The following is an 11,094-nucleotide window of genomic DNA, read 5'->3' on the forward strand; positions in this document are numbered from 1 at the left end:
GCAGAATCAGCAGGATTCAGGCGTGCTCTTGTGTTCCCATGCCTGGAGCCTGTCCTGTGGTCAGCCCCGCTGATCCGCATTCTAGACTCTTCTTCTCAGATTGGCAGCCAGACTTTCTGTCTTCCCACTGTGTCCTCAGCCCCCAGCCCTGCCTCTTAGATCAGAACTGGATCTCCATGTTTACTAGCGTGAGCCTGTGGTGAGCTCTGAGGTGCATCGGGGCCTGGCCAGACCCTTAAGTCCTGGTTTTCTCCTAAGCAGGACCAGCAGTGGGGAGCAGTTCACTGTCCCAAGAAATGACGCCTTCAGACCGGCAATTCCTCCTGGATGGCCCACCGGCCTGCTCACCGGAGCTGCGTCAGCTTCCTTCCAGCACTGGAGCTGTGCCAGCCAGCATGGGGAGAAGCCAGGCTGGATCTGAGGGGTCCCCCAGGCTTCTGCACGAGGGGGGTGGCCAGAAGGCTGCAGGGGGGTCGGAGGCGCCTGTGCTGGTCTGGGATGCCTCAGAAAGCGAGAGACGGCCTGGAACTGGCGACCCCCCTGCTTCCCTCCCGAGCCCTGCTTCCTCGAGGACCAGAGACTTAGGGAGAAGACAGGTGGCTGGGAAACCAGATGCTCACGAGAGCTGGCTGCCTTCGGGCAGAGCCAGGGTGAAGATGTCAGAAAAGAAGGCCCTTGTCCACGAATCTTCATCAGGAATCGACACCTCAGAGACTTCTCCCTCAGCCCCGAGAGGCGGTTTGGCTAAAGACAGTGGAATGCAGGGCAGGGGCCCGGAGGGGGAGCCGCCGCCCAAGGCCGCAGAAGTCACAGTATGTGCCAACAACAGCAAGGTCAGCTCCACTGGGGAAAAGGTGGTCCTGTGGACAAGGTGGGTAGGGCCGGACGTGTGTGTTTGGAGAGCGCATGGAACGCAGCGGTTAGCGACGCAGGACTGACCATGGCGTGTGCTTACAGGGAAGCCGACCGCGTGATTCTCACCGTGTGCCAGGAGCAAGGAGCGCAGCCGCACACATTCCGCGTCATCTCCCAGCAGCTCGGAAACAAGACCCCCACCGAGGTGAGTGGCAGGCACCAAGGGGGGCCTGGCAAGAAGAGGACGGGCTGGCCAGCCGGGAGGTGACACCCACTGTGACTATAAAGGTTGGCCCCGAGGAAGGGCCTGACTCGTCAGGGTGGTGGCACTGGTTCTAGAACATCTTGAGGCAGCAGAGTCCCAGAGATCCCACTTTAGTTTTGTTTTGGGGAGGTTGCGACTTTGGGCAAAACAGCCCCTCACCCTGAGTCTCCTTTCGTGGGAGGAGGACACGTTACCCCGTTTCCTTTGGCGAGGACACCTCACCCCAAGTCTTCTGTGAGGACACGTTATCCCGAGTCCCCTTCTATGTGAGGACACCTCACCCCGAGTCCCCTTCCATGTGAGGACACCTCACCCCGAGTCCCCTTCTATGTGAGGACACCTCACCCCGAGTCCCCGTCTATGTGAGGACACCTCACCCCGAGTCCCCTTCTGTGAGGACACCTCACCCTGAGTCCCCTTCTGTGAGGACACAGCCCTTACTGTGCGCGACAAGTCAGGCCGTTCGCCTTGGCATGTGCTTCGTGCTGACATGGCACTAGCTCGGGAACAGGGAACAGCCCCCCTCTCGTCCCAGGTGTCCCACCGCTTCCGAGAACTCATGCAGCTCTTCCACACCGCGTGCGAGGCCAGCTCTGAGGATGAGGACGACGCGGCCAGCACCAGCAATGCCGACCAGCTGTCTGACCGCGGGGACCTTCTGTCTGAGGAAGAGCTGGACGAGTGAGACGGGCAGCGTGCAGGTGTCGTCTGCACAGGACCCAAGCCCACGGACCCTGACGAGGGACAAGGTGCTTGTACTTGGAGCTCAGTGGACAGCTGAGGAGCGGGGCAAGGACCAGGACACGGCAGGCTGGCATCGCATGGCTCTGCCGTCTGCGTCGCGGTCTTTTCTGAAGACCTTGGACGTCCACTTTGTACATACACAGCGTTGAGGGACAGGCTCAGCTCCATCCCCCCCTTCTTTGTCCCGAGGGTCCACTCGTGGTGGTCATCTGAGCAGTGTTCCTACATGTCGTAGGTGCGTGTGGGTGTAGCCAGTCCCGAGACACCAGCGCCTGCATCCGCACTTTTATTGTACACCCACTCTCCCTTCGGAAGGTCAGTTCAGGAGGCTGTCCCCGCCCTGGTAGCACTGGGCCAGGCTGCGGAGCTCGTGGAGCAGCTCCTCCAGGTCCCCCTGCTCCACGCCAGCCTCCATGAAACTGGCCCAGCGCCGCAGGTCCACTTTGGTGAGCTCTTGGGCCAAGTTGCCCAGGGTCCGATCCAAGGAGGAAGAGGAGCAGAGAGCCCCAAGGACCGGGACGCTGTCCACTGCTGTGGGGGAGAGGGCGGGGAGGCCTGTCACCGGGGGTCTTCTCCCCTGGGCCTCTGCGTGTAGAGAGGGGACGCAGCCCCTCTGTGGGCTGTCCCCTCAGTAGACCAGTACTCCAGAGGAGAGCAGTTCTCAGGAACCAGCGTGAATAAAGGAGTGTTTGCCTGTGAACTTTCTAAGTACCTTTACCCAGGAAGGGACGAAGAAAACCGCGCCCAGGCCTGAAGTTGTGGGTTTCTTCCCATGCTACGTACCTGCCCCGCTGGGGGGACTGTCCAGGACCGAGCCCTGCTGGCTGAGGGTTGAGAAGAGGTGGGGGTAAGGAGGGGCCACCTTGCAGGGCGTCAGCAGCAGATGGGAAGAGCTGGGGGGCAAGAGGAAGGGCGGCAGTGAGAGGAGCCGGCACCTGAGGGGGTCTGAGGTCTGGGAGCAGCCCCGAGAGCGTTACACTGACCTCCGGGCTTCAGGCTGCTGCTGCTCCAGGTACCGGGCCAGGACTTCTTCCCCAGTGGCGCACGCGTGGAGCACCGAGGGCACAGGTGTCCCTGGGGGGAGCTGACTGCCAGGACAAAGCCAGAGCACCTTAGTCTGGGGCAGCGTGCTAAGGACCCAAGAGTCTTCTGTTCTCAGGCCCTCAGCTGAATCGGGCTGCTCAGTCTTTTTTTTGATAAAGGGGGGGCGGGGCAATGAAAGGGGCTGTGCCCTTAGACTGTCCGGAGGTGCCAGAGAGAAAAGGACGTGAAAACAAGTGTCTGCCGGCTCCTGAGGCCGGCACTGCTCACCTGGTGTGGCACGCTCTGTTGAGACCCCTCAGCACCACTGACTGTGCAAAGCAGCGTGTTCCAGAAGGGTCCCCACATGCAGACAGCGGGATCCACGGGGCGGCCCCTCCAAGCTGCACCAGGGCGTCGGGAAGGGACTGGTTTGGAACCAGGGGGAAGGGGATGGTTGCTCCTGCTGTCACCACCTGAAAGGAAGGATGAGCTCCAGTCCCAGAGCTTTGTCTCAGCTCTGACCCGACTGCTCCTGAAGCTTCCTACCTTTTTCCCGGAGAAGTTCAGCATGTCAGCCAGATGAACCATGGAGACTGGTGAGGAACGCAGGCGATAAGGAACGGTGACTGTGTCCAGGGCTGTAGCCAGGATGGCACTACAGTGGAAGGGCAGAGTGGCCTGGAAAGGATACCGAGAAGAGCACTGGCCTTTCGGGGCCGGAAACGAGTGCAGGCAGGACGGTAATGGCAGAGAGGTCCGGGGCTTTGGGACAAAGCGGGTGTGTGAGGCCCATGGCGGCAAGCACAGGACCGGAATGAAGGCCACCTCCTAGCTGAGTTCAAGCTGAAGCTGCCTTGCTGAGTCAGGGTCCCCAGGGTCCCCGTCACGAGCTGTCACCTGAGCATTGAGCCTTACATCATAATGCAGGTGCGGGAAGTGGACAGGGGGCTCAGGTCGCAGCCCCAGGCTCCCGCCCAAGGATAAGGGGCAGACCAGGGAGCTGTGAGCAGACAGGTGCACCAGACCGAAGGCTGTGTTCAGGAGACGGTAGATGTTTTTCTGCGGCTCCTGCTGAAAGAAAGGAGAGGAGTTTGAGCAACTTTCTCACTGGGCTCTCATTCCCTCTTCTCCCTCCCCACGTTCTACTCACCCTAAGACTGTAGGGACCAGGGAGCAGCCCCCAGGTCACTATTCCTCGCCCCGTGTACTCATCTCGAAGCAATTCTGAGGCCTTAGCGCCCAGCCCAGAGAAGCCATCGTGTAGGTCGCACAGGATCTGGAAGCCCTGGACAGGTGAATGATGGAAGGTGGGACTGGATAGGGAAGGGAAGCTCCCAGCCCCATGTCCTCCATGCACACAGCTACCTGCAGGTAATCACATTCCTCCACGTAGAAGTGCAGCCTGTCCTCCAGCTCTTCCTGGTACTTGGGTTCCTTCAGGATGCTCTCTCCTTGGCCAAAAGCCTCCAGGCGACTTGTTTCACTGCCATTCATAGACAGAGCCCAGGATTCACTGGACGCCCCTCCACCCAGCCCTGAGATCTTTTCTCGGGGAGGGCACGGAGGACGGTTTCAAGAGCCTCATGCACCATGGGTGGGCCCCGGTTCTCAGCCCACAGCCTCTGGGCCCCCGTACCCATCGTGGTTGTACTTCTGAATCATACAGATGCTCCGAGGATGGAGGTGGGCTCTCAGGAAGTCTGACCAGACTTGGATGCGGCCCTCGGTGGGGGTCCGTGGCTTTGGAGGTGTAGCAGTGGTGAGTGGCGCGGGACCTGAAGAAAAGCATTGGAACCGTGCCTTTCTCGGGGTCCCTGATCTGCCCAGCCCCCATCCTGCAGAACCTGGACAAGTCTCACCTTTGCCACTGGGAATGGATTTGACCCTCCAGACACCATCACTACACAGCACTCCCTGGGAGGGATGGGAAAAATCTGCATTTAGTTCCAGGCAGACCACAGACAAAAATGGATTTCTACTCCCCGATTTTGCTGGCCACACCCGGTAGCCTCCTTTCTGTTTATGCCTTGGTCCTTTAGGAGGAAAGGGTGCCTCTCCCCAAAGCCCCCTCGGGCATCAGAGGTGATTCAGATGCTCTTCCTCTGCCCCAGTGAGGCATGGTGGCAACTCAGGGCCGAGGCCCTCACCTCTGAACTCAGAAGGTCCTGGAGATAAGGGTTCTTCGGATGGAGCTCCTCTTTGTGTGTGGTGAGCTTCCCCTCCCTGAAAGAGATTGGAGACGGGTCCTAGCCACAGGTGCCAGTCCCCAGCTTCCTGTGCGCACCCACTCCTCTCCCAACAGCCCAATACCAGGCTATCGCAGCGTCTCGCTGTGTGTCCCTGTAGAGTCCACCTTCTTGTCTTAGGGAATTCAGGCTGCCTGCACAAAAATGACAGGCAATGTTAGGTCAAAGCCTCGTCCTGACAGTCTGCCGTCCCCAGCACTGGGTGCTTCCAAGTTTTCCTGAACGGACAGGAGTCGTGCAACACCCTGGCCTAGGCGAATCCAGAGTCCATCCTGTCCTTAGCGGTGGGGCCGGAGGCAGAGCGCACCCGGCGTCTTACAGGCGCCAGTGCCACACACCGCTGTCCGGGGACAAGCAGCCCGTCTCAGAGCCGGCTCGGGAAGGGAGCAGCTGTGCCTCCCCGCGTCCCGGGTGCAGGCCTCCCGCGGTCGGCTCTCCCAGGCTCCTCCTCTCGGGCCTGAGCCCAGGGCGGTCTGGGGGCCGTGAAGCGAAGGGCCAAGTGGGCACTGGGCTGACCCCGGCCGCCGCCTCACCCTTCAGGTCCATGAGGATGAGCCTCGGCGTGTAGGTCTCCTGGCCGTGCGGCGTTCGGCCGGTCCGGTACAGGACGTCGGGGCACAACTCGCCCGGCGTCTCCTCCGCAGCGGTCGCTCCGCGCAGCGCAGCATCCTGGAGAAGCACAGGAAGGACTGGACTCGGGTGGCGAGAAAGGCGGGACGGAAGTAAGGGCTGGAAGTCCCAAAGGCTCCGCTGGGGCAGCCGCGCGGAGACCTCACCTGCTGGTTCCACCAGTGCGCTCCCACGAACCCCGCAAAATGTCCCAACTGCAACGTGAGGACCTCCCGGGCCCCGCCCGCCATGCCGCGCGTCTCCACTGGGTCGCGCAGCCGCCGCCTGCCCACTCGCCACTCGCAGCCGATTGGCTCAGTAGCCTTATGGGCGGGGCCTCGCTCTCTGCGCCCTATTGGTCCATAAACATCTTTTCCTAGAGGGTACACTATTCGTTGGCCTTTAGAGACACCGCCCATTATTCCCGCCTCTTCCTGGCGGGAACCAATCCTGCTTATTCGTGGGTGTCAAGGGGCGGGGCCCACGCCGGAAGTTGTCGGCGCCCGAGCCTACGCGCCATGCTGGAGCTTTCTTGGTGCTGTGTTTGCGTCTCCCGTGGGGTCCCTGGTGAGGCTCGCCCTGTGTCTTACTGCTCTCGAAGCTTGTGTGTCTTCTCACGGCATACTTCAGGCAAAAGTGAAACCTTGCCAGAAAAGTCGGCGCTCCCCTGAAGCCTCCCACGCGCCCCCTCCTTCCGCTCCAAAAGTCACAGCCGTGCGGGTTTCTCATCCCGTGGGCTCACGTCACTCAGTCTCTGTGTCTGTTGTCCTCTCTGCCTGTCGCACGTACATAAGTCGGAGCACGTATTCTTTTGCGTCTCCCTTTTGCTCGCTGTCGTTTGTGACGTTCTTCCCGGTACTTAGGGTTCGTTGTCATTGCTGCGGACTCGCGACCGCGTGAACGTCCCACAAGTGGTTGGTCCTGCCGAGCGTGGGCTTGGGCGCTGTTTCCCGGCTGGGGCGGTTAGGTGCCGCATTGGCGGTCTTGTGCGTGTGCCCGGCACACACTTGTGCTGGGAACGAACACACCAGCAGTGTGTTCGTTGGGTCGTGTCGTGAGGGTGGGTGTGTTCGAAGTTGGTAAATACCACCACGCTGTTTCCTAAATGGACCGATTTCAATTCCACCACCAGCGTGGGGGAGTTTTCCGGTGATGTTCCATAATCTTCCAACAGTTGGAAATGGGAGTCCTTATCCCGGGTTTTAATTTCCCTGGTTACTAGAGGTGGACGGCACCGCTAGGTACGTTTACCAACTATGTGCACATCCTTTTTTGTGAAGTGGGTGTCCGGGTCCGTTGCCCACGTTTTTTGTGGGTTGTCTACTCCTCTTCTGTAGGGGTGAGTACTTTACTCTGGATACAGGCCCTCCGTCAAGTTACATGTGTTGAAAATGCCTTCTCCCATGCTAGTTGTCCTTTCATTTCCTTCAAGGCGGTCTCTTAAAGAACAGAGTATTTTGTTTTTAAATATAGTCACATTTACTGATCTTTTCAAAAATGACCAATGCGTTTTATGTTATGTTCTGGGCTCATGGTCCTGTTGTGTCGATTTGTTCCGATTTCAGTCTTTACACACCACGTTTTAAAAACACATCTTAGATCTGTGAGTCCGCAAGAGACTAAAGAAAGGGGAAGGGAGGGTGCGAATTAGGGGCGACAGAAGGAATAGCAGCAAATAAATGTAGACAGAATAATAGGATTTAAATTTAGATTGCAGCCATCAATTTAATAATTTATTCAGATGAGGATCATCAATGGATATTAAAACCACTGGGTGGTGATTTGTTGGAAAATGAGGTGATTTCAGGATTCAGAATAACCTTCCGCAGATAACTTGTTAATTACATCGGAGGAAATGTAGTTTCACAATGATGGATGCCAAAATTGACCAAGTGATCAAACTTAAGTGTCACCAATAATGGAACAAACTGAAATGGTGGGATAGTGTGGCAAATACAAAATATCACCCCTGTGTCATGCTGGTCAAAACCCTGTCACCTGTGTTTGATCTGGAGGAAACAATACACCAATCCAGAATGGGGGGTAGTATAAACAACTGGCCCAGCATTTTAAAAAATGTCAAAAGACAAAACAATCGGAGGGTCTATCGAAGATAAAAGGACACAGTAAAGAGATTACAGCTTAAATGTGTGGTCTTTGATTGGAACCTGAACTGGCTAGGGCCCGGGGTGGGGAGAACCACAAACACATTGTTGGGATAATGAGAAATTTCAAAATAAACCATATGTTAGGTGATATTATTATATCTATGAGTTTCTTTGGTGTGATAATCATGTTCTGCTTATGTAGGAGAATATCCTATTCTTGGGAGGTATGTGATGAAATAGTTGTCTGTAATTTACTTTCAAATGGTATCTCAAAGTAAATAGAAAGATAAAGCCAATGTGACAAAATTAACAATTGAGTCTAAGTGAAGGTTATATGCTGTTCTTTTGTACTCTCAACATTTCTGTAGGTTTGAAATTTTTCAAGATAAATGGTTAGGATAAGTCTTGTCTATTCTGGGCTCTGTGTATGTCCACATATATTTTAGAATCAGTTTGTCAATTTCCACAACAAAATATAAAATCCTATAGGTGTTTTGATTGGGATAGCATTGCATCTCTGTAGATCAATTTGGGGAGAACTGGTGCCTTTACAGTATTAAATATTCCAATTTCTATTCTGCCTTTATTGAGGTCTTTAAATTTTAAAAAATAAATTTTATAATTTTCTATATAAATGTCATATGTGCCTTTTGTTATATTTCTTCTTTTAAAATCATATTTTCTGTTGTTGATATAAACAGACTGGTACACTGACGTGACCAGCTACCCTGCCATGCTCGCTGATTATTTTTTTTTAAAGATTTTATTGGGGAAAGGAAAGGACTTTATTGGGGAACAGTGTGTACTTCCAGGCCTTTTTTCCAAGTCAAGTTGTTGTCCTTTCAGTCTTAGTTGTGGAGGGCACAGCTCAGCTCCAGGTCCAGTTGCCATTGCTAGTTGCAGGGGGTGCAGCCCACCATCCCTTGCGGGAGTCGAACCGGCAACCTCGTGGTTGAGAGCCCACTGGCCCATGTGGGGACTGAACCAGCAGTGTTCGGAGTTAGGAGCACGGAGCTCTAACCGCCTGAGCCACCAGGCCGGCCCTCGCTGATTAATTTTAATCATTTATCTGTAGACTCTTGGATTTCTAGTCTTATCCACAAATAATGATGGTTGTTTTTAATCCCTTCCCCAAATATTACTGTTTTCCGTGCTTCAGAGCACTGACTAGGACCTCCAGCAGAGTGTGGAACAGAAGTGGTCAAAGTTAAACACCCATGTCTTGCTCCCTACCTCAAAGGGAAGCTGTCACCATTTCACTTTTAAGTACGACGTGGGCTGAAGAGTTTCTGTAGACACTTTGTCAGCTAAAGGAAGTTGTCTTATATTTCTGTTTTGCTAAGAGTTTCAATCATGAATGGATTTGGAAATGAAAACAATTTTCTCTGAATTAAGATAATCATTTTATCCTGTTTTGCTAATGGAATTATGTAGTTTGATTTTTGCATATCATCTTATCTTGCATTCCTAGAGTAAACCTTGACTCATTTATGTTGCATTATTCCTTTAAAACATTGGCTCTGATTTACTCATATTTTGTTTGGGATTTTTGCATCCAATATTTACTAATGAGATTGGCTTGTGATTTTCTTTATCTGTAACGGTCTTGTTAGGTTTTAATATTAGAGTAATATTGGCCTCATAAAACAAGTGGACAAGTATCTCCCCCTTTTCTATTTTCCACAGGAGTTTGTAAGAGATTGGCATTATTTCTTGATTAAATGTTTGGTAGAATTTACTGGTGAAGTCATGTGGGCCTGGTATTCTTTGTAGAAAAGTTTTTGATTATGAATTCTATTATAATTATAGGACTACTTAAGTGATTTCTGTATCAATTTTGATGTTATGTATTTTCTAGGAATTTGTCCATTTCATCTTCAAATTTAGAGATATTACCATCAAACTGTTCATAATATACCCAGTTAATCTTTTTAATGTCTCCAAGGTCTGTAGTGATATCCTTTATCATTTCTGATATTTCTTCTTTTAAATGTGAAAAATTCCTTTTACTTTTTTTCTTGAATATTCTCATCAGAGTCGTTTTATCAAGTTAATAGTATTTTCAGAAAACTAAGTTTTTATTTAAGTTTTGAGTATTTTCCTAATCATTTGGTTTGAATCACTGATTTCCATTCTGATTTTTTTTCTCTGACCTATGGGCACATCACGAAAGTTTTTAATTTCCAAGCACAGTGGGGATTTTCTGTGTATCTTTTTGTTACTGATTTCTAGCTTAGGTTGTTGTTTGGGATTAAAGAAGATGGTTTGTATGATTTAAATTCCTTGAAATTCGTTGACTTCTTTTATGGTCCAGCGACAATCAATTTTTAAACAGGTTATACATGTTCTTACAAAGAATGTCCATTCAGAAGTTTTGGGGTTTAAAAAATATACTGTCATTTGGACAAGTTTGTTAATCATGCTCATTAAATATTCCTACTAATACTTTTGTCTCCATCAGTTACTGAAGTATGTTCACTCTCCCACTATGATCGTCTGTATCTCCTTGGAGTTCTGTCGGTTTCTTAGGCTCTGTTGTCAGGACCTACCACTTTACATGTCTTATCCTCCTGATGAATGGAAACTTCCACCATTATAAAATACCCCCTTTTCTTTGGCTATGCTGTTTACCCCGTGTCCACGGCGTTTGATAGCAACACAGAGGACCACCTTTCTTTTGGTTAGTGTTTGTAATACAGCTTTTTTCACTTTTTACTTGCAGCTTTAGATTTGTGTCTGGAAGACAGCGTCTGCTAGAAACCAACCCCAAGATGGAATGAGGCACGCAAGTGCTTTATCTGGAAAGCCTGTGAGGGACCATCCTGAGGAAGGAGAGGTGGCCAGGCAGCCGCGTGAGCCAGCAGACTACGATGAAGTATGACCCCTGCGAAGAATAGAGGGAAGGAGGAAGTCTGACTGCAGTTTTTTAAAGACCCTATTGAGGTATCATTTTCATCCATTTTGAGTGTACAATGATTTTGTGAATATGCAGAGTTGTACCACCATTACAATTCAGTTTTAAAACTTTTCCATCATCCCCAAAAATGCTTCTTTGTGATTACAGTTAAAGCCTGTTCCTACCCCAACACGAGGCAACCACTGCTGAACTTGTGCTTTAGAGATCTGCCGTTTCTGGATGTTTCAAATATTCACACAGTATGTGCTCTCTGTAAGGTGTTTGAGGTTCCCCAGGCTGTAGCATGTACTGGTTTCTCTTCCTTTCTGGTTATGCCTTTGCAAATTG

The 11,094-nt window shown here is 52.1% G+C and overlaps 2 protein-coding genes across 11 annotated transcripts in view; one reads left to right on the forward strand and one right to left on the reverse strand.

Moving 5' to 3' along the window:
• LOC308487379 (GON-4-like protein) overlaps positions 1-11,094 on the forward strand; it is a 69,339-nt gene that overhangs the window by 42,994 nt on the left and 15,251 nt on the right. For 3 of the 9 annotated variants that reach the window (XM_081025490.1, XM_081025491.1, XM_081025488.1), the window contains 3 exons: positions 262-871; positions 958-1,060; positions 1,632-2,035. In XM_081025490.1, coding sequence (XP_080881616.1) covers positions 262-871; positions 958-1,060; positions 1,632-1,805 — 887 coding nt within the window. In that variant the 3' untranslated portion in view covers positions 1,806-2,035. Of the gene's footprint in view, positions 1-261; positions 872-957; positions 1,061-1,631; positions 2,563-10,572; positions 10,794-11,094 lie in introns of those variants that run through there. The other 6 variants (XM_081025493.1, XM_081025489.1, XR_013991692.1 and 3 more) reach the window with 5 other exon arrangements.
• On the reverse strand, positions 2,137-6,038 carry MSTO1 (misato mitochondrial distribution and morphology regulator 1). Of its 2 annotated transcripts, none has more exons than XM_081025497.1 (14): positions 5,910-6,038; positions 5,667-5,802; positions 5,198-5,267; positions 5,035-5,110; positions 4,747-4,801; positions 4,524-4,662; positions 4,253-4,370; positions 4,038-4,172; positions 3,803-3,955; positions 3,434-3,565; positions 3,176-3,360; positions 2,848-2,952; positions 2,648-2,757; positions 2,137-2,395 (listed from the first exon to the last, which is right to left on the reverse strand). In XM_081025497.1, exons 1-14 carry the CDS (start codon positions 5,991-5,993, stop codon positions 2,181-2,183), a joined length of 1,713 nt encoding a protein of 570 aa, XP_080881623.1. In that variant the 5' UTR covers positions 5,994-6,038; the 3' UTR covers positions 2,137-2,180. The 2 variants fall into 2 exon arrangements, with proteins under 2 accessions (XP_080881623.1, XP_080881622.1); XM_081025496.1 differs by having other exon boundaries at positions 3,803-3,958.

Source organism: Rhinolophus hipposideros (assembly GCF_964194185.1).
Source record: "Rhinolophus hipposideros genome assembly, chromosome: 19".
Lineage (NCBI taxonomy): Eukaryota > Metazoa > Chordata > Mammalia > Chiroptera > Rhinolophidae > Rhinolophus > Rhinolophus hipposideros.

Bases quoted from the DNA above. Each gene is read 5' to 3' on its own strand.
- MSTO1 (XM_081025496.1), bottom strand. From the start codon at position 5,993: ATGGCGGGCGGGGCCCGGGAGGTCCTCACGTTGCAGTTGGGACATTTT. The intron at 3,566-3,802 runs GTAAGGCTCAAT...TATCCTTTCCAG, and splicing joins TCCCGCACCTGCATTATGAT to GCCACTCTGCCCTTCCACTG. The intron at 2,758-2,847 runs GTCAGTGTAACG...CTTGCCCCCCAG, and splicing joins CAGCAGCCTGAAGCCCGGAG to CTCTTCCCATCTGCTGCTGA.